General features: G+C 45.8%; 2 protein-coding genes across 2 annotated transcripts; both read left to right on the top strand.

Moving 5' to 3' along the window:
* Nucleotides 1-1,346: 1,346 nt before the first annotated feature.
* Nucleotides 1,347-4,532, top strand: LOC119276549 (protein phosphatase 2C 50-like). The gene is made up of 4 exons (XM_037557643.1): nt 1,347-2,001; nt 2,095-2,445; nt 2,523-2,628; nt 3,850-4,532. The coding sequence occupies exons 1-4, from the start codon at nt 1,639-1,641 to the stop codon at nt 4,188-4,190; spliced, it is 1,161 nt and encodes a 386-aa protein (XP_037413540.1). The 5' UTR covers nt 1,347-1,638; the 3' UTR covers nt 4,191-4,532.
* A 3,897-nt stretch (nt 4,533-8,429) lies between these two features.
* LOC119276548 (KRR1 small subunit processome component homolog) lies at nt 8,430-12,034 on the top strand. Its single transcript, XM_037557642.1, has 12 exons — nt 8,430-8,756; nt 8,867-8,943; nt 9,041-9,151; nt 9,374-9,442; nt 9,793-9,849; nt 9,937-9,975; nt 10,093-10,197; nt 10,279-10,361; nt 10,453-10,534; nt 11,248-11,391; nt 11,479-11,556; nt 11,691-12,034. The coding sequence occupies exons 1-12, from the start codon at nt 8,552-8,554 to the stop codon at nt 11,805-11,807; spliced, it is 1,167 nt and encodes a 388-aa protein (XP_037413539.1). The 5' UTR covers nt 8,430-8,551; the 3' UTR covers nt 11,808-12,034.
* The last annotated feature ends 11,061 nt before the right edge of the window (nt 12,035-23,095 follow it).

Raw genomic sequence — 23,095 nt, 5'->3', positions numbered from 1 at the left:
CATACGGTATCCAGGAGTTACACAATCTCATGGTCTAAGGAAATGATACTTGACATTAGAAAAGTTTTAGCAAACGAACTACACGATCTTGTGCTATGCTTAGGATTGGGTCTTGTCCATCACATCATTCTCCTAATGATGTGATCCCGTTATCAATGACATCCAATGTCCATGGTCAGGAAACAATGACCATCTGTTGATCAACGAGCTAACTAGAGGCTCACTAGGGACATGTTGTGGTCTATGTATTCACACATGTATTGCGGTTTCCGGTCAATACAATTATAGCATGAACAATAGACAATTATCATGAACAAGGAAATACAATAATAACCATTTTATTATTGCCTCTAGGGCATATTTCCAACACCTCCACCCACTTGGCCGGAGGAGGCCACTTGTGGACGGGCCAGTACCGCGAGTGGGTGAGCGTGCCTCCCGTCCACTTCGCCGCCACGCCAGAGGAGGAGGCGGCCCACCTCGAGCGATGGAAGGAGCATTGGCTCCGCCAGGAGCAGGCCGACGGCGAGGAGCAGATGCGCTACGAGGCCATGCTCCAACGCGACGCCGAGGCACTTCGGCTCGAGGAGGAGGAGGAGGAGCGTGCGCGGCTTGCCGCAATGCCGCCGCCCCAGCAGACGCCGGAGGAGGCTGCCCTGGCATCGTACCAGGCGACGTTCGGGTGGGCTGGCCCTGCTCCGGTCTTCATCGACCTCACCGACGACGGCGGCGTCGAGGGCAAGGGCAAGGGCAAGGCCGACGACGTCTAGGGCAGTGTGCGGGGCGGCAGCAGGCGGGCGCAGACTTTTTTTAATGTTTTATTTAATGTTTATTAGATTTAGGTGGACTTTGGCCGGCGTTTGACCGGCCACTTTATGTTTAATTATGTTTATTTATGTTTATTTCGTGTAACTTGTTTGTTTTTTTCACGCCGGCACATTTGGGCCGGCCTCCCCGTTGGGCGATCAAGCAGACCCATTTTAAAATGCGGACGTGCACGTCCGCCTGGCCGATCCAAATGGACAAAAAGCGGACAAAGCGCGTGTCCGTTTGGGTCGCCCCATTGGAGTTGCTCTCAACGTATAGCTAGTGTGGTTTTTCTTTGAGAGCCAAGTTCGTAGCCGTGGAACGGTGCAAGTAGCATAGCAGAGACCAAAATCTCGAGTGAGCAACAGACGGTAACAACAAAACCAGCATCAGGTCCGTCCACTCCACCCCGTCCAGGCCCAGCCGCAGCAGCGTCTAGACGCGACACCTGTTCTCCCCGGCGCACCCAATCGCATTCCCCCACCTCGCTTCCTTGTACCTCGTGCCTTGCTCCCTCACCAGTCCCACTCACCCGCATCCGCTCCTCCTGCCCCGAACACACAACGCCGTCGTCCGCCACTCGCAACCTCCCACGCCCCGCGCCCACCCGGTACACGTACTCCCCAACCCAGCACCAACCCTCCTCGTCACCACTCTCTCTTTACTTTCCCTCGCGCGCGCTCTCTCTTTCTCCATTGCTGCCCCCTTGATTCGCGCGCAGGAGGCCACGGCTCGCGCTCTCCCTTGCTGATACGGCGGTGGTCTGCTCAGGCGCGTGGTGCGGCGGACGTTGGTGTGGTTTGCGGCTGTTGATACTGCCGTGAGCTTGTGATGGCGGCTGCGGTGTTCGCGGGGGAGGGGGCCGCCGCGCGCGGGGGGTGCTCGGCGGAATGCGCCGGCGGGATCGAGAGGCCGCCGGATCTCGGGAGCAGGGCGCGCGCCGCCGGGGACGGGTGCGGCAAGCGGAGCGTGTACCTCATGGAGTGCGTGCCGCTGTGGGGCTGCGCCGCGGCACGCGGCCGCGCCGCGGAGATGGAGGACGCGTGCGCCGCCGTGCCGCGCTTCGCCGCCGTGCCGGCGCGGATGCTCGCGAGCAGCCGCGAGCTGGACGGGATCGGGGGCGACTTCGACGCCGCCGAGCTCCGGCTTCCGGCGCACCTGTTCGGCGTCTACGATGGACACGGCGGCTCGGAGGTGAGGTTATCTTCTTCTCCTGTGACTCCTGGCCCAGACGAAACACATTAAGCCTCGAGGCCCTCTCGCTCATGCTTCATCATGCCCGTGCAGGTCGCAAACTACTGCCGGGATAAGATCCACGTCGTGTTAAGAGAGGTGCTGAAAGCTGGCAGGTGGTTGGAGGAATTGGGGGAAGTAGGGGAGCTCGACGTGAAAGAACCATGGGAGAAGGTTTTCGGTGATTGTTTCCAGAAGGTAGACGACGAGGTGTCGGGGAAAGCGAGCAGGTTTTCCAATGGCACCAGGGAGATCCGTCCTGAGCCTATTGCCGCTGATAACGTGGGTTCCACCGCCGTTGTTGCCATTGTCTGCTCTTCTCATGTCATAACTGCGAATTGTGGAGATTCACGCGTGGTGCTCTGCCGTGGAAAGGAGCCCATTGCTCTGTCCGTCGATCACAAAGTACATGCTGGACTTTACTGCTCAGCTAAGTTTATCTGTTAAGCCAAATTGTATCTGATTATGCTTTCATGTTCTAGCCTGATAGGAAAGATGAGCGTGCCAGGATTGAGGCCGCAGGTGGAAAGGTCATTGACTGGAATGGTTATCGTGTCTCTGGTATTCTGGCAATGTCACGGTCAATCGGTAAGTTTTCTGCTTTTGCACGCCCAAGCTTATTATTTGGACAAAATTATTGATGATGTCAAGCAATCTGTAAAGCCATGTTTGGAATGCAAGTAAGGTCTTAATATGTTTTTGTTACTTCCTTACACGAGTCCCAACATGACTATTATTATCATGAGCTCTAGAAGAATGTACTTTAGTAACTCTAGGAGGCATCTCTCTGTAAGATTGGAACTTAGGACAAAAAAAAAGTGTCACAACAAGCTTGTACAAGGACATGTTATAAAATTGTTCAGCACATATGGCATTAATTTATTCGGTTCAGCCAAACATCCATAGCAGGAGATAGTTGTAGGTCTAGGCCATATTGGCATATTTCTGCATATGTTTGGGATGTCAGTAAGTGATGATACATGAACCGTTAGGAGCCTATCAAACCATCAATCCGCGTGTTGTCAAAAAGAAGAAAAGCCAGTTACCATTATCTTAATATTTTACAATACACCTAAGTCTTTGGTACTGGACAGTTGTGTCAAACATTAAACTGAATTTGTGCCACAGTTTCCATCATATTTTTTCTTTACAAACTATGTTGTCATGCATATGCATTTTATTATGAGGTCAGATGTTTCTTTCAGATGCTGTTCCAATTTACGAGATCACATGCTGTCACATTATTACATTAGCTCATTTCAGGCAGTAAATTATAAGCCTAAGGTAATGCTCTGTTTCATATACCAGCGACTTGCAACTGCTGCCAACATGTTTTAAGTTTAGTCTGTGTTCCTCGATTATTTTCTGGTTCCTTTCCTGGAAAAATTTGGGGATGGGGTCAAAGTTGTCAGTGAACTTAAATATGATCGTGTCAAAGTATTTGGATTAGGATGCTGATGTACATAAGGAAGCAAAAGTAAAAAGTCCCCCTTATTGAAGGAACAAAGGTACCCTGTATACTTTATGCTACTATTCGTGCAACTGGCTCTGGTAGTTGTGAATGTGTCAGCATGGGTAATAGTAATACTGGATATTAGTTGCACTTGTTATAGCTGCTAGTCTGCTACTGTCTGAATACTTTTATTTTTTAAACTTGGACAGAACTCTGTTCTTTTTGTTACATATGAAATTTAATTAAACTAAGCAGTTAAACCAGCCATTATTCTGTGCATGGGTTAGCGTCTGTGTGAAGCTTCTTATGGCTTATTAACTTACAGCGGAAATGGCCAATCGCCTATCTACTTGCAGGTGACCGATACCTGAAACCATTTCTGATTCCAAAGCCAGAAGTCAGCATTGTTGCTCGGGCAAAAGATGACGACTGCCTCATTCTAGCAAGCGATGGTCTCTGGGATGTCATGTCAAATGAGGACGCATGCAAAGTTGCCCGGCGACAGATCCTTCTGTGGTACAAGAATAATAACGACGGTGCGAATTCCGATGGAGGCAGCGAACCCACTATGAACCCAGCTGCAAAAGCAGCCGCTGATTGTCTCGTGAGGCTAGCGCTGTCGAAAGGGAGCGGGGACAACATTAGTGTCATTGTTATTGACCTGAAATCAAGAAAGAAGACCAAGGGCAAAACCTAACATACCCATAATTCACCCGACTAGCTGACCATGTCTGGAGTTTCGTCCGCTAGTCTGCTTCCCTTGCAAGAACGGCACACCTACTTTTTTTGTTTCTTCAGTCGTCTGCAAGAGCTGTATGTGTATATGCTAATAGGTCTACTTCCGATAATCTGATGTATGGGGTGCGTGTTGGCGTGTTTCTGTATACCCCCTTAGCCTTTTGGTTTTGGGCTGTTCACACTTGATTCTCATCAGGTTCAGAACAGCCATGTAAATGTAGTGGTGTCTGCATAATAATTGAGCCTTGTAAAGGACTGAGCAGCTGATATGATCGTCGGAAGTTACATGTGTAGCAGAAGATGTGCTTGCAGGTGTTGCCTTCCTCTGATCATCATATGTACCCTGTTTTACAGATCATCAGATGAACATGATGGATGTTGATGGAAATGTCCTGATCTTCTGCATGGTTACCCTCTAGATGGCTGAATGTTTGACTGATATTGTTGCTTTATCTCCCTGTCAACGTACCTTATTATGCAATTTTTGCACAAAAACAGCTCAGTCCTGGGCTAACTGTTTAATCTGATGGTAAGTAACATAAACATCAACCGGTGAATGCAGTAGAAGCTAGACCACCTATCAAGCAGCTGCAATCGACATCACACATTAAACCGTCAAACGGCACATGACTTGTCCTCATGTTTTAGGAAGGACTACCACGCTGTACAGGGAATGAATGAAAAATGAAAGTTCCGACCTATTTTTTCCTTTTTTTTCGGAAGGAACTATTGACTATGTGCTTTGCAAAAAGCTCATTTAAAGGGATCAGCAGTATTGTACTCTCTCCGTCCTATAATATAAGATGTCATTACAATCAATGTAGAGAAAGAACGAAATTCTGCACTGCCAACGTGTAGCAACTATTTTCTGTCTATAATGTGTACTCACAACAGAGAAAGAACGAAAAAACAAATTTCAATAGAGTGGGGTAGGCTCCAACTTCATCTCAAAAAGAGAAAAGGTGAAGACTCCAAAAGAAGGTATTTTGGGACGAGCAGTAAAATAAAAAACAGAAAAAAGAAACCCTGTTTGTGCCGGTTCATTTTAGTGTCTGCTATGAAAAAATTCATGCAAAATGGTACATTGATGCTTCCCAGTAAAAGAGACAACGTTGAGTGCTCTCAAAAGTTTTTTTATATATATACTCAGCTTGTTTTCAACATAGGTCACACTTGTCCTTTTTTTTATCTAAAATTTTGCAGTCAACCAAAAGACACAGACATGTTCAAACCTTGTGTTGTATTGAGTTGGACCAGAAAGACAAAATAAAATGGGTTTATCTTGCATTATCCACGGCAATTGTACGGTGTATTAGGTAGTTTCTGCTTGTCACCTTGATATTTGGTTTGCTGACAACCGAAATGGTACACATCAAACCTAAACAACATACTAACGAGTGCTCATCATCAAAATATACAGTTCAGTATTCGCAAAAAAAAAAAACAGTTCAGAGTACATAACAACAAGGTTTGAACCCCTGATCAAAATATACAATTCAGAGTTGTAGGCAAAGGGGGCTTGCCATGACCCACACTAACATCACGGGGTTTCAATTCAACATCTGATCAAAAAGATATATGTTTCCAGACAACGCGCGCTGCCACTAAGCACTTTCAACATCAGACCTCATCGCCTGGTCGTCCGCAGGGCAGACATAGGGCCTACCTTGAAGAAATAAACAACACTTAGAGCATGTACAAAACGTAATACAACACAAGTAACACAACATGACATAATAGTCAGAAAGACCAACACAAAGTCTTAACTTTCAGTTGATGAACAAGCGAAATACATAATCTAAGATAGCTCAACCACATTGCAGAGAAATTGCTGACTTCACTCACCACATTCCAAACATTTTAGAGGAGTCTCAACCATCGACTTGTCGAAGATGGTTACTTCCCTCACAAACTTGAGGGCCAACTCGAAGTGGAGAATGAATCCTGGCTTCAGCTTCTGACCGTTGATGAAATCAAGGCTTCATCAAGGTACATAGTTTTCTCTGACTTCTTCACCTCCACGTCCCAGATGCAACTTCGACCAACCCTCAGGTTCACCGCTAGGTGCTTATCATTAATGGTTTTGAACATCCTTGCTCCAACCTTGTTTGGTAGTACTAAATGAGTGGGCTCGAACGTTTCTTCATCCATCTCGCATAAAAATTTCTGGGCTTCGCTGGGACGGTGTGAATTCTTGTTGCTCATGACTATTCCCTCAGCAACAGTTGCCTTGTCCATCGTCTTTTTCTCCAGGTGATTCACGTCTTTGCTCCCACCTTTCAGCTACTTATGTGTTTCTTTCTCCTTCCATTTTTTCGGAACAGACTTGTAGCAATGACCACTTTCTGATTTACCTTTCAGAAGTGGACCTAGAGTGGAAGAAAGAATGACGCTTGGCACGATGAGTAGGCCTTCCAAAATCAAAGCCAGAAGAGTCTGCCTCCGGATCTGACTCGGAGATGCTAACCATGGTATGATCCGGAGAATAATTTTCCATAGCCCTATACAATACAAGACAAGACATCAAACAAATTTAAACTACATCCTTACTTCAAACAAATTCTACAACCTTACTTCAAACAGATTCTAAAACATTCACACTACAACAAAGGGGTCACAATGTTAGAATTCAAGTTGATTTCTACACACAAAGGTGACCTGATTCACTTTCACAATATGCTGATCTTCAGGGGAGATCACCCATAACGCTAGAAGCACTTACCTACATACAGATATGAAGGGAGCCCTCGGTGGTGTTACTTCAAGAGCAGGAGCCGCTGACGACTGGAAAGAGTAAAGATTTGACAAAAGGAAGTGACTGCCAAATGGATACCTTACAAATACATATGGCGGCGGGGAATGACGACCTTCATCCTAGGTAGTGATGCAGAGGGGAAGATGCGAGGGCCAGACCTGGGGCTTTTACGGGGCATGAAACTATTGTAGGGACAGGTATTAAAGAACAGAGGGTTCAAATTACTATACACGTCTATCAGTTTGACCATTGAAGACTGTAGATGTTTAGCCCCAATTACGAAACAATATGTTTGAGACTGACAACTTTTATGTGACACGACAAACAACCAGACTAGTTAAGAAAATGATACTGAATACCATGACAAGAACAACTAGATGCACTTAGAGGATCCATATCACTACGGTGGTAGCCAAGAAAAACGTCCGAGGTGCCAATATATGTAAATGAAAACTACCTAATACAAAGACATGGCGAGTTGCAAAGGCGCCTAATAAAAGACGTGCAAGCCGTGAACGGTGCATAATAAAAGGCATGAAAATTGTGAAAGGCGCCTAGCGATTTGTCGCCACAACCAATATTGATATTGCGCCTTTCCATCAGCCGGGGCAAGTAAGTGCCACACTGGCGACACAAACTAACGACCGTGGGCCAGGGGAGGTCAAAGACACCTCGACATAAGGCGCCTTCACGTGTATAGCAAGCGCCTGATGGTTAGGTGCAAATGAGGGGCCCAAATTCTAAAATAACTTTTGGGGGTAAGAGAGTGGATTAAGTTTCTTGGAGGGTCATTTAGTAAAAATAAATACTAGGCCGCATCCGTTCCCCTCCCAACCCCTCTCTCTAACGAGCCATAGGTGCGCCTTCGGCGCTGCTACCGTCGTTCTCTTGCCCACACAGATGCCCTTCTTGGTCTCGTTCATCTCCACTCTTTATCGCATCTTCCTCCTCCCGTTCCTTCTAATTTCTCGCGACCTACGTGCGCCACCGCCACCTTTTTTTTAACATAGTACAATCGAAATCACTCATATACACTCACTCTTGTGAATGCACGCACACACGCACACCCTACCTCTATGAACACCTTCGAGAGACTGAACCGGCACATCATCTTAAGATTGACGAAGTCGTCACACACGTTTTCGTAGTCGACGAAAACGTCTCCTCCAACTGAACTCACATTACCGAAAACCCGGAAATAAATTCAGAAAAATGTAAGCATCAATGTTAAGTCCAAGACGTGAACTACGGTGGACCACCTCTGCTACAGCGAAGGAGCACGTTTTTTTTAGACAACGGCGAAGGAGCACGTGGAAAGAGAAGGAACGGACGTATATCAGACATCAGTGTTGGGCTTTTAATTTTTGAGCGTCGGGCAGCTAGGCCGAAATCCGGAAGGCCCAAGCCCAAGCCCAAACCCTCCCACTCCTCTAATCCCCCCTCACTCTCCTTCCCTCGCGTCGGCGGCAGTACAATCGTCAACCCTAATTCGCAGCCTGGACACCACCGCCTCCTCGAGCCCCTTTACCTCGAAACCCACCTAAATCCTATCCCTCCCGGCCGTCATGGCGTCGGCGGACGAAGCGAATGCGGCGGCCGAAGGTACGGAGGGGAAGAACTGGCAGCGGAAGGGGAAGCACAAGAAGGAGAAGCCGTGGGACGATGACCCCAACATCGACCGCTGGACGGTGGAGAAGTTCGACCCCTCCTGGAACGAGGGCGGCCTGCTGGAAGTCAGCTCCTTCTCCACCCTCTTCCCCCAATACCGAGGTGCCCAATCCCGCCCTCACCCTCATTCTCTTGCTGCTCGTTAGGAGCTAGTTGCAGTTTTCTAGTCACCGAATCCGTGAATTGAGGCGGCTTGTTGTTTGGGGGCGCAGAGAAGTATCTACAGGAGACATGGCCGATCGTCAAGGGCGCACTGAAGGAGTTTGGAGTCTCATGCGAGCTCAATTTGGTATGCCACTGACTTGTTATGATTGTTTGGACTTCGCAGTGTTCTTAATCTTAAGTAGTGTCATGATTCTGTGGTATTTCTCTTGGTTTGCGCATAGGTGGAGGGATCCATGACGGTTTCCACCACCAGGAAGACCAGGGACCCCTACATTATTCTTAAGGCCAGGGACCTGATAAAGCTCTTGTCGCGAAGTGTCCCTGCACCCCAAGTATGCATTGTTTCTGTTACCAAGCCTTAACTGTTATGCAATTCCGATTAATTATATGCCTTGTGGCGGCTGTATAGAAATTGTGAGGGGGGCGGTTTCCCTATCCAACTTTTGCCACCTGTGGCCTACTTCTGCCTGCACCTATTGTATGGTCACCAACACACCTTGACGCCTTGTTCAGGAGTAGTTTCATCTATAAACTTCTATTGTGTTTTCCCACAGGCAATTAAAGTGCTCAATGATGAGATGAACTGTGATATTGTCAAGATTGGTAGCATCATAAGAAACAAGGTACACTTTGTTTCATTGTTCAACTTCAGTTTTGTACCTCTTGGTTCGTTTGAAGGGATTGCTTTGATTTTATCTTGATTACCTTAATATTCTGCTAGGAGAAACTTTGCAAAGACAAGATTTGCAATTGCATTGCCAAAAGTAAAATGACGAAACCAATCACATAGGATTCTTTTTGTGATCCAGTGTATTATGTAATTATTCTTATTAAGTTTGCACTGAGAATCACTTGTTAGTATGTGGCATCAGGACTTATTTGTGCTCTGTTGCCAATGTTAATGAAGTAATCTTGTAGCTTCAGTAAACTATTTTTGGATGGTTTCAGTAAACTAACGGTGTGCTATCCACAGGAAAGATTTGTCAAAAGGAGAGAACGCCTTTTGGGCCCTAACCTGTCCACCCTTAAGGTAAATATCTCACATGGTTGCTGTCATATGGATGAATCTCTTTCAGAACAAGACACCCCTTTCTTAACATGTTTTATGTTACTACAGGCTATAGAGATTTTGACTGGCTGCTACATCTTAGTACAGGTGTGCTTCATTTCTTACCTTGCACTGCATTTAAAGTTACATTGTGGGTCCAGTTCCTTCAACTCTGTATCTTGGTGTTATTAACTGCCATTATTTGGGTATTTTCCATCATGAAAGGGAAATACTGTGGCTGCCATGGGTTCCTTTAAGGGACTGAAACAAGTCCGGAGGATTGTAGAGGATTGCATAAAGAACATAAAGCATCCAGTGTACCACATTAAGGTGATTTGTTTTGTTTTTCAGATATAATCTCTTAAGGAATGTAAAATATGATTTCTTATGGAGCGTTATTAAACTAAGCAGGAACTCCTTATTAAACGTGAGCTGGCTAAAAATCCTGCCCTAGCCACTGAAAGTTGGGACAGGTTTCTACCGAGCTTTAAGAAGTAAGGAACTTGCATCATATTTCTGCTCGGAAGTTACTATCTCTAAAAGGTACATTGTGCATCTTACACTTCATTATTTTCTGTTTTCCAGAAAGAATGTCAAGCAAAAGAAGCCCAATACTAAGGAGAAAAAACAATACACACCCTTTCCGCCGCCTCAGCAGCCTAGCAAGGTAAAGCCAATTGTTTGTTTCACTCATTGTTTCCAGGGTTGTTGTACAGTTTGCCATACTGATTTCACCAGTTCATTCATGACTTGTTATGTGGTTAGCGGTCTTGTCCTGCACCCTTGTCTTAATAGCATCAGCAGCTGTCCATCCTATGCAGATAATTCATTAATGTTATTTTCCAAGCTATTTAAATTGGGAAACTCTTACCATCACCCGGCGGATCGCAGCGGCCGCGTCCGCCACCTCCCCTGCGTTACACGTGTCCCAGCGAGAGCCTGCATACCATCCTTTGTCGAACGCGCTTCTGCAACAGGAGCTATGTTTCTGAAACATATGTAGTGTTGCAGTGGTCTACGTTTTGCAACAAAACTTCTCTTGCGAAATTTTTCTGCAACAAGACCTTGGTTGCAAAAAAATATTTTGCAACAAAAACTCAGTTGCAAAAAAATGCGACAAAACAACTGTTGCAAAAAATTTCTGCAACACGACATGTGTTGCAGAAATAATTCTGCAACAAGATCCGTGTTGCAATGGTGGGGCGCGCTCGGCCGCTTGGGCGAACGCGTAACACGCCCCATTTAAATTTGAGTGAAGCAAAACATGTAGGCAATAGATTTTTTTTCTTGTACTGTTGGGGGGTTCCAAATGTTCATTTCTGCTGGATAGTTTTATTTAGTTATGTGAAACCATTGCTTAATTTGTCAATCTGGATGTAGATTGATCTTGAACTGGAGAGTGGTGAGTATTTCATGAGTGACAAGAAGAAGTCAGCTAAGAAATGGCAAGAGAAGCTAGATAAGCAATCAGAGAAATCAGAAGAAAAGAAAAGAAAGAGAGAAGCTGCATTTGTTCCACCGAAGGTCAGATTTTCCTTCTGTGTATTTATTTATTTATCAGTGGGCTTCTCTTTCTCTTGTAGAGTTACTAAATCTTGTTATTTGTTTCAGGAGAACACTGCTGGTCTATCTGAATCTGTCAAAAGTACCAATGACAACGAGATTGCTGATATCACAAAATCCTTAAAGGTACATAGCCGTTGTTGTTTCGTGTCTGTTCTTTTAAACTTGTTTTGGCATTCGAGCTGTGTTTTTTGAGTGAGAGTATGTGCTGTTAGTCCACTATAATAGTATCAAATAATTTCATTATTCCCTATTTGCAGAAAAAGGCAAAGAAATTCAGAAATAGTGAAGCCGAGGAAAATGTGAAAATCGAGTCATATGTTGCGAGCAACGAAGAATCACACTCCAAAAAGAAGCGCAAATCGTCATCCAAGTAACCGCAATATGGGATGACATTTTTAATTGTTTCAAGTAGTTGAACTCCTGCTATTCAAGTAGGTCTTCAAGCTTCAAGCTTTAGTGGTGAAACAGACAAACCTTCAAGCTTAAGTGGTGAACATTGTAGTCTGTTTGCTGGCAACTGCCGTCTGATTACTCCAGGAGTATTGCAGCTTTCTTGCATATTCCACGGCTTCTACAGTAATTTACAAGATCAGATCCGTCAGCAGTCTCTTCAGAAACATGAGCAGTTAATGATAAGGCCTAGTGCATGAGCAGTTAATGATAAGGCCAGCACTAGGCGCCGGTGCGCTGGCCGAAAGTTTCGGCCGGTCTGCCCCCAGCCGCCCGATCTGGCCGCGCGAGGCCGTCCGATCGCAGCTCCTCTTCTACCTTTTTCTTACCTTATTGTTGTCTCCCCAGTCAGGGCCACCATGGATGCGTGACCACGAAGCGCTGCCCGCCGCTATTGCGGGCCTCGCCGTCGCCGCTTGCCGGTTGGAGCACTGGTGCCCCATGGCCCGCCCCCTCTTATGCAGCAAAAAGAAAAATCGAACCCTGCCGGTCCTGACCACCCCCAATGCCAATGACCTCGCCGGCTAGCTGCTGCTTGCCATCCTTGTTCCTGAAAAGCCGTAGTTCCAGAAGCCCACCCATGGTTGTAGCAAAAACCTCATGCTGGTGGAAGCTTCCATGCATGGTTGCCTGTTTGTAGCAAATTTGAGTGCCGGTTGTAGCTTTCCTGTTGCCGGTTCAAGCAAAAAATGTAGCTCCACCGGACCACCATTGCAGCTCTGCTGGACTGCGGTTCCAGCTCCCCTTGCCTGCTTGTAGCATGCCATGCCGGCGGCCGTGTCGTCCGCCATCACCGATGCAACAAAAATGAAAATGATCGCCGGTAGTAGCAAAACCAACAACGGTTGTAACAAAAAATCGTCATCCGTCGTCTCGCCATGACTGTTTGTAGCAAAAAGATGCAGGTTGTAGCACCCATGCTCGTCGGTTGTAGCAAAAAATCCCCATGGTCGTAACCTCGACGTCCGCTGGTTCCAACAATTTTGCGCCGAGAAGTTGTAGCACAGAGGCTCATCGGTTGTAGCAAAAAATCACATCATGGACAGTTGCAGCTCCGACGTGGTCGGGTCCGGCGAGGTAGGCAGAGCTCCGGTGGCGCGAATCCAAAGCGGATCTGGCCGAGGGCGGTCAGATCAGTTGATTCCCGTGGCGACGATGCCCTAGGAGGCCTTTGGGCGGCGGCGATTGACCATGGCACCGGGGCCTGAGAAGGAGGCAGAGAAAGGAGAGGCAGAGACGAGCAACCCGAGAAGAGAAAAAGGAGGAAGAAGGCGCACATGGGCAGGCCCCCATCCTACGTGTCGCTAGCCGAGTCGCTGGATGTGTTCACGCGTGGACGCGACCGGCCGGACGGTTTGGCCGGCGCTCCGTATCCAAACGTTTCCCTAATGATAAGTCCGTTAATTATTCTTTTTCTTCTTGAGAACACAAGGGTATCTCCAAGGACATCACCTCATATGCTCGTGGGCAGAAAATCCGCTTCAAGGGCTTACCCTACTCCCTAAGGGCATCTCTAGTGTGGTGCATCAAGGGCAGAAAATCTGCTTCAAGGGCTTACCCTACTCCCTAAGGGCATCTCTAGTGTGGTGCATCAAAACGCCCGTAAACATTCGGACACTTTCTTTACAGAAGTTTTGATGGACTGTCAGCATGCTTAAATTCGTGTAAACTGGAAGCAAAGCAGGGGGAGGTTTCCGGACGTGGACAACCGCCACGTGGGACATCATGACCCACAAAAAGAATCCCACCCGTAGCCCTGAGACTGTTGTCACCGTTGTAGCACCACTCGCCGCTCAAGCCTTGCTGGACCTTTGTGGCTCTGTCGCTCCACCTGGGTGGCAGCCTCGACTTGCTTACGCTTCCCTTCCACCCCTGGTCCGGCCACTACCCTGGTACCCTTGGCCCCTACACATTATCGTCCATGACGGACACCACATGCGGCATGTATTCGACCAAATGCTATAGCCAAAATTATTGTCGTTTATGTTGTTTAGTTTGAAGCAAACATGATGTATGCTCGGATCATTAGGTTGCATGCATTAGCAATGGAAGAATTTTCCATATGCTCTACAAAAGGCAATGTAAGAAGCTCATCATCATTCTTAAAGCAGTTGCATCACAAGACCTTTGGATTTGACAATTATTGTCGTTTATGTTGTTTAGTTTGAAGCAAACATGATGTATGCTCGGATCATTAGGTTGCATGCATTAGCAATGGAAGAATTTTCCATATGCTCTACAAAAGGCAATGTAAGAAGCTCATCATCATTCTTAAAGCAGTTGCATCATAAGACCTCTGGATTTGACACTTCCTTTGGGATGCCTGAGTCTTACAGTGACATCAACGTGTTGCAGCGGTATCCATTGTAAGGTTGTGTGTGGGAGAAGCTCCTTCGTGCAATTATACCATCAATGGTCATGACTACAACATGAGATATTGTCTTCGTGATGGTATCTATCCTTCGTGGGACCTTCGTCAAGACCATCTCTGATCTAAGGGGTGAGAAAACATCTCAGTTTGCCGAAAGACAAGGAGCTAGAAAGGACATGGAGAGGGCATTTGGAGTGCTCCAAGCCCGTTTTGCAATTGTTTGAGGACCTGCAAAAATATGGGATCTAGAGACGTTGTGGGAGGTGATGGCAGCTTGTGTGATCATGCACAACATGAATACATGATTGTGGAGCATGTGGGTGATAGAGTTCGTCACGGTCTGAAATTTGAGTAGATGGGTGATCCTATCGAATTTCCAGGGCAGAATCCGATGACATTTGATGAACATATTCTCCATCGAGCAACTCATAAGCACCGCAGAATGATATGTTGAGCATTTGTGGGTCCTTCATGGGGAGAACTAAAAAATGTGTCTGAATAAGTTGAATTCTAATTTGAACTATTTGCAGAAGTTCATGTTTGGATTGTAATATTTATATTTGAATTATTGTTGCATTGGAATATTTGCACATCATGATTATGGACCAAGAATGATATTTATCTTTAATTATTTGAGTGCTTCGGATATAGGAAAAAAACTGAGGTGGACATTTGGCGAATCACTTTGGATGGCCGGCTCCACTACCGTAGACGTGTCCGGTAATGTTTTGTTTGTCCGATCTGATGCACGGCGTTGGAGATGCCCTAAACGTCCAGATTGTCGAATCCCCCACTTTCATCCCAAATATACCAGCCCGGAGAACACTATTTGTACCCCATATCACAACAACCCAACCCTACTCTCGCCTTTCTCTCTTTCCCTCTTTCTCCACCCACTATACCCCGTGCCTAACTCCCACCTTGACCGCCTTCACCGTTTTCCCCTGCCATCTGCCCTCAGTGTCATTCCCTACCCTCGAAGCGGTTGTCGTCCTTGCCGTATGGATTTGTGCAGCATGGACGCGGCTGAGTGTGTGCGTTGCATGGATTTGTGCAACATGGACGTGACCGAGGCTGTGGAATCAACCAAGAAACCAAAGAGAGGTGCATACATGACGAATGAGGATCAATTTTTGTGCGTGGCATGAGTGGAGCTAAGAGTTGATCCAATATGTGGAGCAAAGAGGTTCAACCTATTGGAAGAACATTATGGCTTATTTTTATTAGATGAAAATTACAAGTTTTGCTCACTTGCAATTTTCATCATGTGTTTCATTCCTTTTTATGTTTCACATGTATTTCATTTGCTAGTTGAACTTGGCGATAACATTGTAGAAAAACAATGAGGGAGAGCCATTTATCTTGGCTCATTGTTGGATCAAGTTGGAAAAGGTAGATAAATGGAAGGATCTCAACATGTGAGAACTCCAATCTTGCATCCAAGAAGTAAACAATCAATGATGGCTCAAGCTCCTAACAATAAGTTGGGGTGGATGAACATGAGAGGCAAGTGTGTGTGTGTGTGAGGGGGGGGGGAGGGTGCATTATGTACCTGCATGCCAAGAACTAGGGGAAGGAAGTGGGAGAATGAGAGGGCAAAGCATGATGGGGCGGTGAGCTCGTTGTCGTCCTCATGGACGAAGATCATCTCCCACAAAAAGGTCACAAGTGAAAAGAAAAAAAGAAGAAGAAAGGATGGAGTAAAGATACAAGGGCTTCATGGAGAACCGGAGATCCAAGCAACGAAGGTGTAACTTGAGAAGGAGAGGGCAAATATGGATGCAATGAGAGAAACAATCAAGGTCGAGCAAAGTTGAGCTCACAAGGTTCACTAAGGAGTCGAGGATCATGTTGCCAACACTAGCCTCAAGGATGGCAAAGCCAAGAAGTGGTTACACATGATGCATACCAATATCAATGCACGATGAGAAAATGGCGGCCAACTTCTATTCATCTAGTTTGAGTAAAACAATGTCACTGGACTTGCCGGGAAAATTCACTTTGGTAACTTCATGCAAGAATACTCGAATTATGGTCATTAAGCTACATCAACATGCAACGACATTCATAAGATACGTTTGGGCATTGTATTCCGCTGTCATGGGACTTGTTGACCAACTTTGCGATGACATGAAAGTGCGTTATGTCGACTAGAGGAGGGGTGAATAGGCAATTTTTATGAGTTCTTCACTGAGGAATTTGCCAGTGAGGAAATTCCTTAGCGAAGAACTATTAGCAGTGGAATAAGTACTCAGAAGTAAGCATAACAGAATACAAGCATGGTCATCATGATGAAATGAAGACTAGCACAGAGTACTGAAAGCGTAATCACAAGATAACACAAGATGAAGAAAAACAGACTGAAGAAATTGAACTGAGGAAATTGAGAAAGTCTTCAGTCAAAGTCTTCAAACACAGATATGAACAAACACTCAACACAGTAATGAGGAAATGAAAGGGTTGAGGAAATAGAACCAGTTAGGTTGGTGAAGACAATGATTTGGTAGACCAGTTCCAACTGCTGTCTCAGTTATACGTCTGGTTGGAGCGGCTGAGTATTTAAACTCGAGGACACACAGTCCCGGACACCCAGTCGCTGAGCACGCAGCTTAGGACACCCAGTCCTCACCGTATTCTCCTTGAACTAAGATCACCCAGATCTTGTCCAATCACTCGTGGTAAGTCTTCAGGCGACTTCCAAACCTTCACAGACTTGGTCACTCGGCGATCCACAATTCCTCTTGGATGCTCTAGACCTTGACGCCTAACCGTCTGGAAGAAGCACAGTCTTCAAAGGTAACAAGCGTCGGATCCACGCAGGATCAATTTCTTCAGTGATGCTCGATCACTTTGGGTTTGTAGGGGTTTGGTTTTGGGTTTTCCTCACTCGATGATTTTCGCTCAAAGTCCTCGGAGGATGGGTTGCTCTCAAATGACAAGTGTCAAGTTCTCTCGGAGCAGCCAACCAGCTAGTGGTTGTAGGGGGCGGCTATTTATAGCCTAGGGAGCAGCCCGGCATGATAAGACATAAATGCCCCTCAATGATATGACCGTTAGGTGGATAAGATATTTTGGGACAGCTGGCGCGCAGCACAGCAACGGTCGGAAATTTGACTCTCAAATTCCTCAGGGCTATCATGTTCCTCACTGTGTAGGTAATTCGCACTGACGAATTCCTAACTCCTCAGTCAAAACAAATTCATCAGCGACCAGAAGAACTTCGTCTCTGTTACTGAAGAAAGTGACTGAACTGTATGAGATTTTCAAAGGCTTCACTCGAAGGGATTAGTAGGTGTAGGATTTTGAGTTGAGCATCACATGGAAATTTTTCCTTAGTATTTCCTCAACCCCCTTTAACAGTACGGTGTTTCCTATGACTCAAGAAAGAGAAAATGAAACTATGAAAATAAAAGTCTTCACGCTTCATGTTTCACAAATGAATACCAAGTCTTCAAGGTCACACCAATTTCTTCACTTTCAAAGTCTTCAAAAAGTCTTCAGAATATCAAAGTCTTCAGTTGAAGAACTTCATTTTTAGGGGTCGACTTTCTCTGTAAATATCAAACTCCTCATAGACTTATAGACCTATGTACACTCACAAACGCATTAGTCCCTTAACCTATAAGTCTTCAATACACCAAAATCACTAAGGGGCACTAGATGCACTTACAATCTCCCCCTTTTTGGTGATTGATGACAACATAGGTTAAGTTTTCAACGGGGATAAACATATGAAGTGTATACACTGATATTGAGGAATTTGATTACAAGATATAGAAGAACTCCCCCTGAAGATGTGCATAGTGAGGAATTTGCTTTTAAGGCAATGCACATTTGAAGAGTTGAATCATGGAGATCTCCCCCTATATCTTGTAATTCATACACGCATTTGATATATAATATGAAGAATTTGAAATGCATGATGAAATATGGTGCCTGATGAGATTCAGCATGCGTGCAATGTCATTGACGAGGAATAAGCATGCAAAGCATAATGCAAAGTATCAGTGCACCATCGGGTTTAAGATTACAACTCGATCCAAATAAAAGTTTCAGAAGAACGAGAGTTGTAACTTAAAAAAATGCCCTTAATATAGACCCGCTTGAAGACTAACTCAGATTTCTCCCCCTTTGTCATCAAATGACCAAAAGGATTGAAACTGAGGACTAACGCCCCTGAAGAATTTCAAGTCGATGGAGGAGCGTCAGCGTTGTCGGGGTTGTTTGTTGTAGCAGGGCCTGCCGCAGTGTCGTCCAAATCTTCATACTCATCAGTGTCACGCGATGAAGAATAAGAGCTGGCCACCAGTGGAGGAATTTTGACCCTCTTGAACTTCTTCGGAGGAGGTGCAGACTAGTCAAATTCTTCCTTGAGACCCATAGTCTTCAGTTCTTCAGCGCTATAGACATGAGTGAGGACAGCCCAGGTGCGGTTGAAGGTTTCATGAAGGTAGTATTGGTTCTTCTTCACTGCATTGTGTGTTGAGGTCATATTGTGAAGAAGTGCACCAAACTGACGCTTTACCCATTTGTGATTGCGATCAACCTTCTGATGAAGACTGAGGAGTAACTCACGGTCAGTCATCACCCTGGGTGCTGTGGCTTGAGGATTTTGCTTGGCTGAGGTATTTGCGGCAGAGTCATGTGTGGCAGAATCGTCATTGGTAGAGTAAGATGCAGCCTTGTGAAATTGACCATCCATTGGACGAATGCCTTCATCGATCACAGCAGCGGCCTTGCCTTTATCATCAGCTGATGAAACTGTCCGTTTGAGGACTTCAATGGGAGGCAAGTAGCTACCGTGTTTCAGAGTGTCAGCTTTGTAATTCAGTGAAGATCTTGCCCTGATGAATCTCATAATCCAAGGAGCATAGGGCTTCAGCTCGAATGGTGACATAGCAATATTGGCCAGAGTCCTCATGAAGAAATCATGGAAATTGACGGGAACACCATGAATGATGTTGAAAAGCATATTCTTCATGATGCCAACGACTTCTTCATCATTTGAGTCGTGGCCTTTGATAGGACTCATGGTCTTCGTCAGAATTCGATAGACAGTCCGAGGCACATACAATAGTTCCTTGACGAGGAATTTGGTTCTTGGGGCCTGCCTTGGCTTCAAAGGCTTCATCAGCACTTGCATATAGTGATTTGAAAGTTCTGGTTCGTTGTAGACACAACGAGCACCATCAAGTGGAGGACTGAGTGGTAGAGCACGAAGCAATTCAGTTGCTGGTGCCTTGTAGTGAGTATTTTCAGACATCCAGTCTAATACCCATGAGTTCACGTCTTCAACGTCTCCGGTGATGTGCAGAGTTGCATAGAATTGAAGAATAAGTTCTTCATTCCAGTCACAGATATCAATGCAGAAATTCAGAAGTCCTGCGTCGTGAAGGACACTGAGGACTGGCTCAAAGCCGGGCAGAGACTCCATGTCCACATGAGGAATATGTGCATGATCGAAGACTTTGTCTTTGTTGAAGAGCATTGAGGAAAAGAAATTGGCTTGGCTGGCAGTCCAGAAACGCCTCTTCCTTATGCGAGCAGAATCATATGGATTATAATCAGTGAAGAATACGTGCTCGGCAAAGAAATCTTCAGCCTTGAACTTCTGTTTGCTTGAGAACGGATTCTTTGACTTTGGCAGAGGGGTGTCAGTGAGTTGCATCACCACCTTAGAAATCGCGAGCTCAGGTTCTTCAGGCTGAGGAATTTCTTGTTCCTCAATAGGTACAGTCTGAGGATCAGCAGCAGCAGGTTCATCAGCACTAGTGGCTGGAATTTCTTCATGGACAGATGAAGTGGGGTGAGTTTCTTTAGAGCCCATTTGAACAGTTGGAGCAGGGGACTGAGGTATCTGTTGGATTGGGGTGAAGAGTGGAGAATTTGGATGCCGACTTTCCCAAAAGTCATCGTTCATCACTGGCGTTGTGCTTCCAATATCCACATCTTCTTCAAGTTCCTCAGCACCGGCCTCTTCAGCTGTGAACTGAGGCATAGGCGAGGAAACGATTGGGGTTGAAGGGATTGCTTCCACTTCAATTTCTTCATCAATTTGCTCTGACGAAGCAGCAGAATGATTTTCTTCATCAGATCCGCTTGGGATCTCATAGTCTTCTCCAAAAGGAACAAGGTCCTTTGATGGCATGGAGGAAATCGGAACAGCATCAATTGGATTTTCGAGTGAGCTGGTCATTGGCTTCATTTTCTTCGCAGCCGAAGAGTTTGACGCAGCTGATGCCTTCCTTTTCTTCACTGCAGCTCTCTCTGCAGCCTTGGTCTTCTTCACATCAGAGGCAGATGGAAGAATTGGAGTTGGTGTTGGCGCAGGAGGAGCTGAGGAATCTGGATGAATTTCCTCAGGCGCAACTGATGCAGTTGCCCTGACTTGTTCAGTTTCTTCAGGCGCACCACTAGTGGATGCCCTGGCAATTTCTTCAGCGGCTGGAATGGGATCATCAGCCCTGGAACTAGCATGTTCTTCAGCAGGCTGAAAGTCATCAGCGGTGCTGGCATGTTCTTCAGCAGGCTGAGCAGAGTCTGCAGCTTGAAGATTTTCTTGTTGCGATGGGGCTGCAACATTTGTGAATTTCTTCGTCAGATTGACGAATCTTACTTTAGCTCCTTGCCAATCAGCATAGTAGGCATCAAAGTCTTTGCTGAGGGCTTGAATTTCAGACTGAGCCTGGAGAAGTTCCTCAGGTGTCATTCTGACAATGTTTTTCTTCAGGAGCTTCTCCTTTCTGTATTGAGCTTTCCTGATCTCTCTTGCCTTTTCAAACTTCCATTTCTCTTCAGTGATGAAATGGGTCAACATATGACTTTGTCCAGGGGTCAGATGAAAATCAGGCATTGGGGTGTTTGGATCCTTGTGCCAGAGATCAATATAATCAAGGATTTTCCTCGGATCCAACAGCAGTGGCACAGATGTGCCTTTGGCTCTAGCGGCCTTCACCTGTCTGTCTCTGATGATTTCTGCAAGTTCATCATCAGAAGCTTCATCATCAGAAGGCACATGGAATGCGACCTGTTTCTTCTTTGGACTTGGCCGAGGACCTCGTCCAGCTGTTGCTTTGGTCTTCAACAGTGTGGGGCCTGATGAGGAAATTGGTGCAGCTGAGGAACTTGCTGAAACACCAGAGGCAATCGAGAAACCAGCAGTCCTTTGACATGTAGCCAGATGCACAGGAGCTGAGGACTTTGAAGGAGCTGTTGAGGACTTTGGTGGAGCAGTAGCAGTGTGAGGAATTTGCCGTGAGGGCACTGTTGGTGAAGCACTTGGCTTACGAGCAGGCTTCTTTGGCATGGATTTCCTCGGTTTGACCGAGGCCTCAGGAGCAGTAGCAGTGGCAGAATCCTCATTGAATTTCTTCACTGCCTCCTTGGCTTGTCTTGCCAATTTAGCTTGGCGCTTAGCCCATTCTTCAGGAAAGTCCTCATCACGTTTGATGCTTGTGGGGTCAGCTACTTGGCCAGGTGCCAATGGAGCTCTTGGACATGGAGGATTGAGGGCGAATTTCCTCATGTACTTTGGAGTCACATATCTGTATTCCCTCCATTCCCTTGCCCATCTCCCTTCAATCCTCTGAATGCGCACCTTGCGCTGATTTTTGTTTTCTTTGCCAAATTTTGCTTCATCAGGTGTGCAATAGTCAGCATAAATTTCCTCAGGGATTTCAAACGCAGTCATAACCTCAGGTTTCTTTCCTCCTTTCTGCGGCTTCTTACCGTCTGCCATATTCTTCTTTTGACGAATTTGAACAATCGAGTTCTCTGAAGAAGTATGCAGTTTTTCTTCGAGAAAGGCTGCAAATGAGTTAAGTTGATGAGAACCTAGTGATTCAGCAGCAGACATGAGTACCTGTGAACAGAGTACAGGTGCGAGGAATTCGGAGAGGTCATATGCGTTCTGAGAAGGTTTTTTGAAAAGAACAAGTTTTGAGGAATTTGACCAGATGAACCTTGAGGAATTTCACTAAGCGTTCTTGTCTTAGGTTCCAGAGTTGTACAGATCGAAGATCCACACAATTAGGGAATCTTGAAGAAAATGATTGCTTAGAGAAACAGTTCAAGATCATATGATGTGAGGTGTTCATATGTGTGAAGATTTGAAGAATAAACACCTTTGAAGATTTTCAGGAAAGTTTGAGAATCAAAGTGAGTAATAAAAGTAACTTTTAATTACCCGAAATGAAGAACACGACGAACTGAGAAGAACAGATGTGAAGCTCGTTAGGTTAGATCTCCCACGCCCTAACTTGGCAGAGGAAGACAGCTACGGCGGCGGCGGAGTGAAGATTTCCGCGATCGGCGTGAGTACGACGGCGATGAGGTCAAGGCAGCGAAGCTCTTCCTCACCGGCGACGATGGAGTAGCGGCGGCGCTAGGGTTTGAGGAGCTCGAGTGAGAGAGTAGCGATCGAGCGGAGTAAAAGAAGTGAGGATGGAGAGAGGGGTATTTATAGAGGCAGTGAAAAACTGTTCGCCCGAAGATTTAGGACGAACGTGCCCCTGACCATTCTCCTTCTCACGACATGTGTCACCCACGTACTGTGTAGTGGAGATCGTGTACGATCGTGGGTGATTAAAATAATGCATCGTGGGATGCGGAACGGTTTGAGCGGCAAAACCGAAAATTTGGATAAGATTTGTTTTAAAATTTCGTTCGCAATTTCTTCAGCTGACAAGGACACAGTGAAGATTTTGAACGAGTTTCAAATTGAACGCACATGAAGAATTTGTGAATAGATTGGGTTGAGTATAGCATAGAGGGGGAAGGGTCCGATCATATTCACTTAGTAGAAAAAACAACTTGAAGAAATAGCTATAAGTGAATGTTGTA

The sequence above is a fragment of the Triticum dicoccoides genome, chromosome 3B, assembly GCF_002162155.2.
Source record: "Triticum dicoccoides isolate Atlit2015 ecotype Zavitan chromosome 3B, WEW_v2.0, whole genome shotgun sequence".
NCBI classification, from domain to species: domain Eukaryota; kingdom Viridiplantae; phylum Streptophyta; class Magnoliopsida; order Poales; family Poaceae; genus Triticum; species Triticum dicoccoides.
The sequence above is the reverse complement of the archived record's forward strand: the minus strand, read 5'-3'. Positions and strand labels throughout refer to the sequence as shown.

What these genes read in the sequence shown, in the direction of transcription:
- LOC119276549 (XM_037557643.1), top strand. Translation starts at nt 1,639, where the DNA reads ATGGCGGCTGCGGTGTTCGCGGGGGAGGGGGCCGCCGCGCGCGGGGGG. An exon ending in CTCTGTCCGTCGATCACAAA is followed by an intron (nt 2,446 to 2,522) that starts GTACATGCTGGA and finishes TTCATGTTCTAG; the next exon opens with CCTGATAGGAAAGATGAGCG. An exon ending in GGCAATGTCACGGTCAATCG is followed by an intron (nt 2,629 to 3,849) that starts GTAAGTTTTCTG and finishes ATCTACTTGCAG; the next exon opens with GTGACCGATACCTGAAACCA.
- LOC119276548 (XM_037557642.1), top strand. Translation starts at nt 8,552, where the DNA reads ATGGCGTCGGCGGACGAAGCGAATGCGGCGGCCGAAGGTACGGAGGGG. An exon ending in CGCCTCAGCAGCCTAGCAAG is followed by an intron (nt 10,535 to 11,247) that starts GTAAAGCCAATT and finishes ATCTGGATGTAG; the next exon opens with ATTGATCTTGAACTGGAGAG. An exon ending in CTGCATTTGTTCCACCGAAG is followed by an intron (nt 11,392 to 11,478) that starts GTCAGATTTTCC and finishes TATTTGTTTCAG; the next exon opens with GAGAACACTGCTGGTCTATC.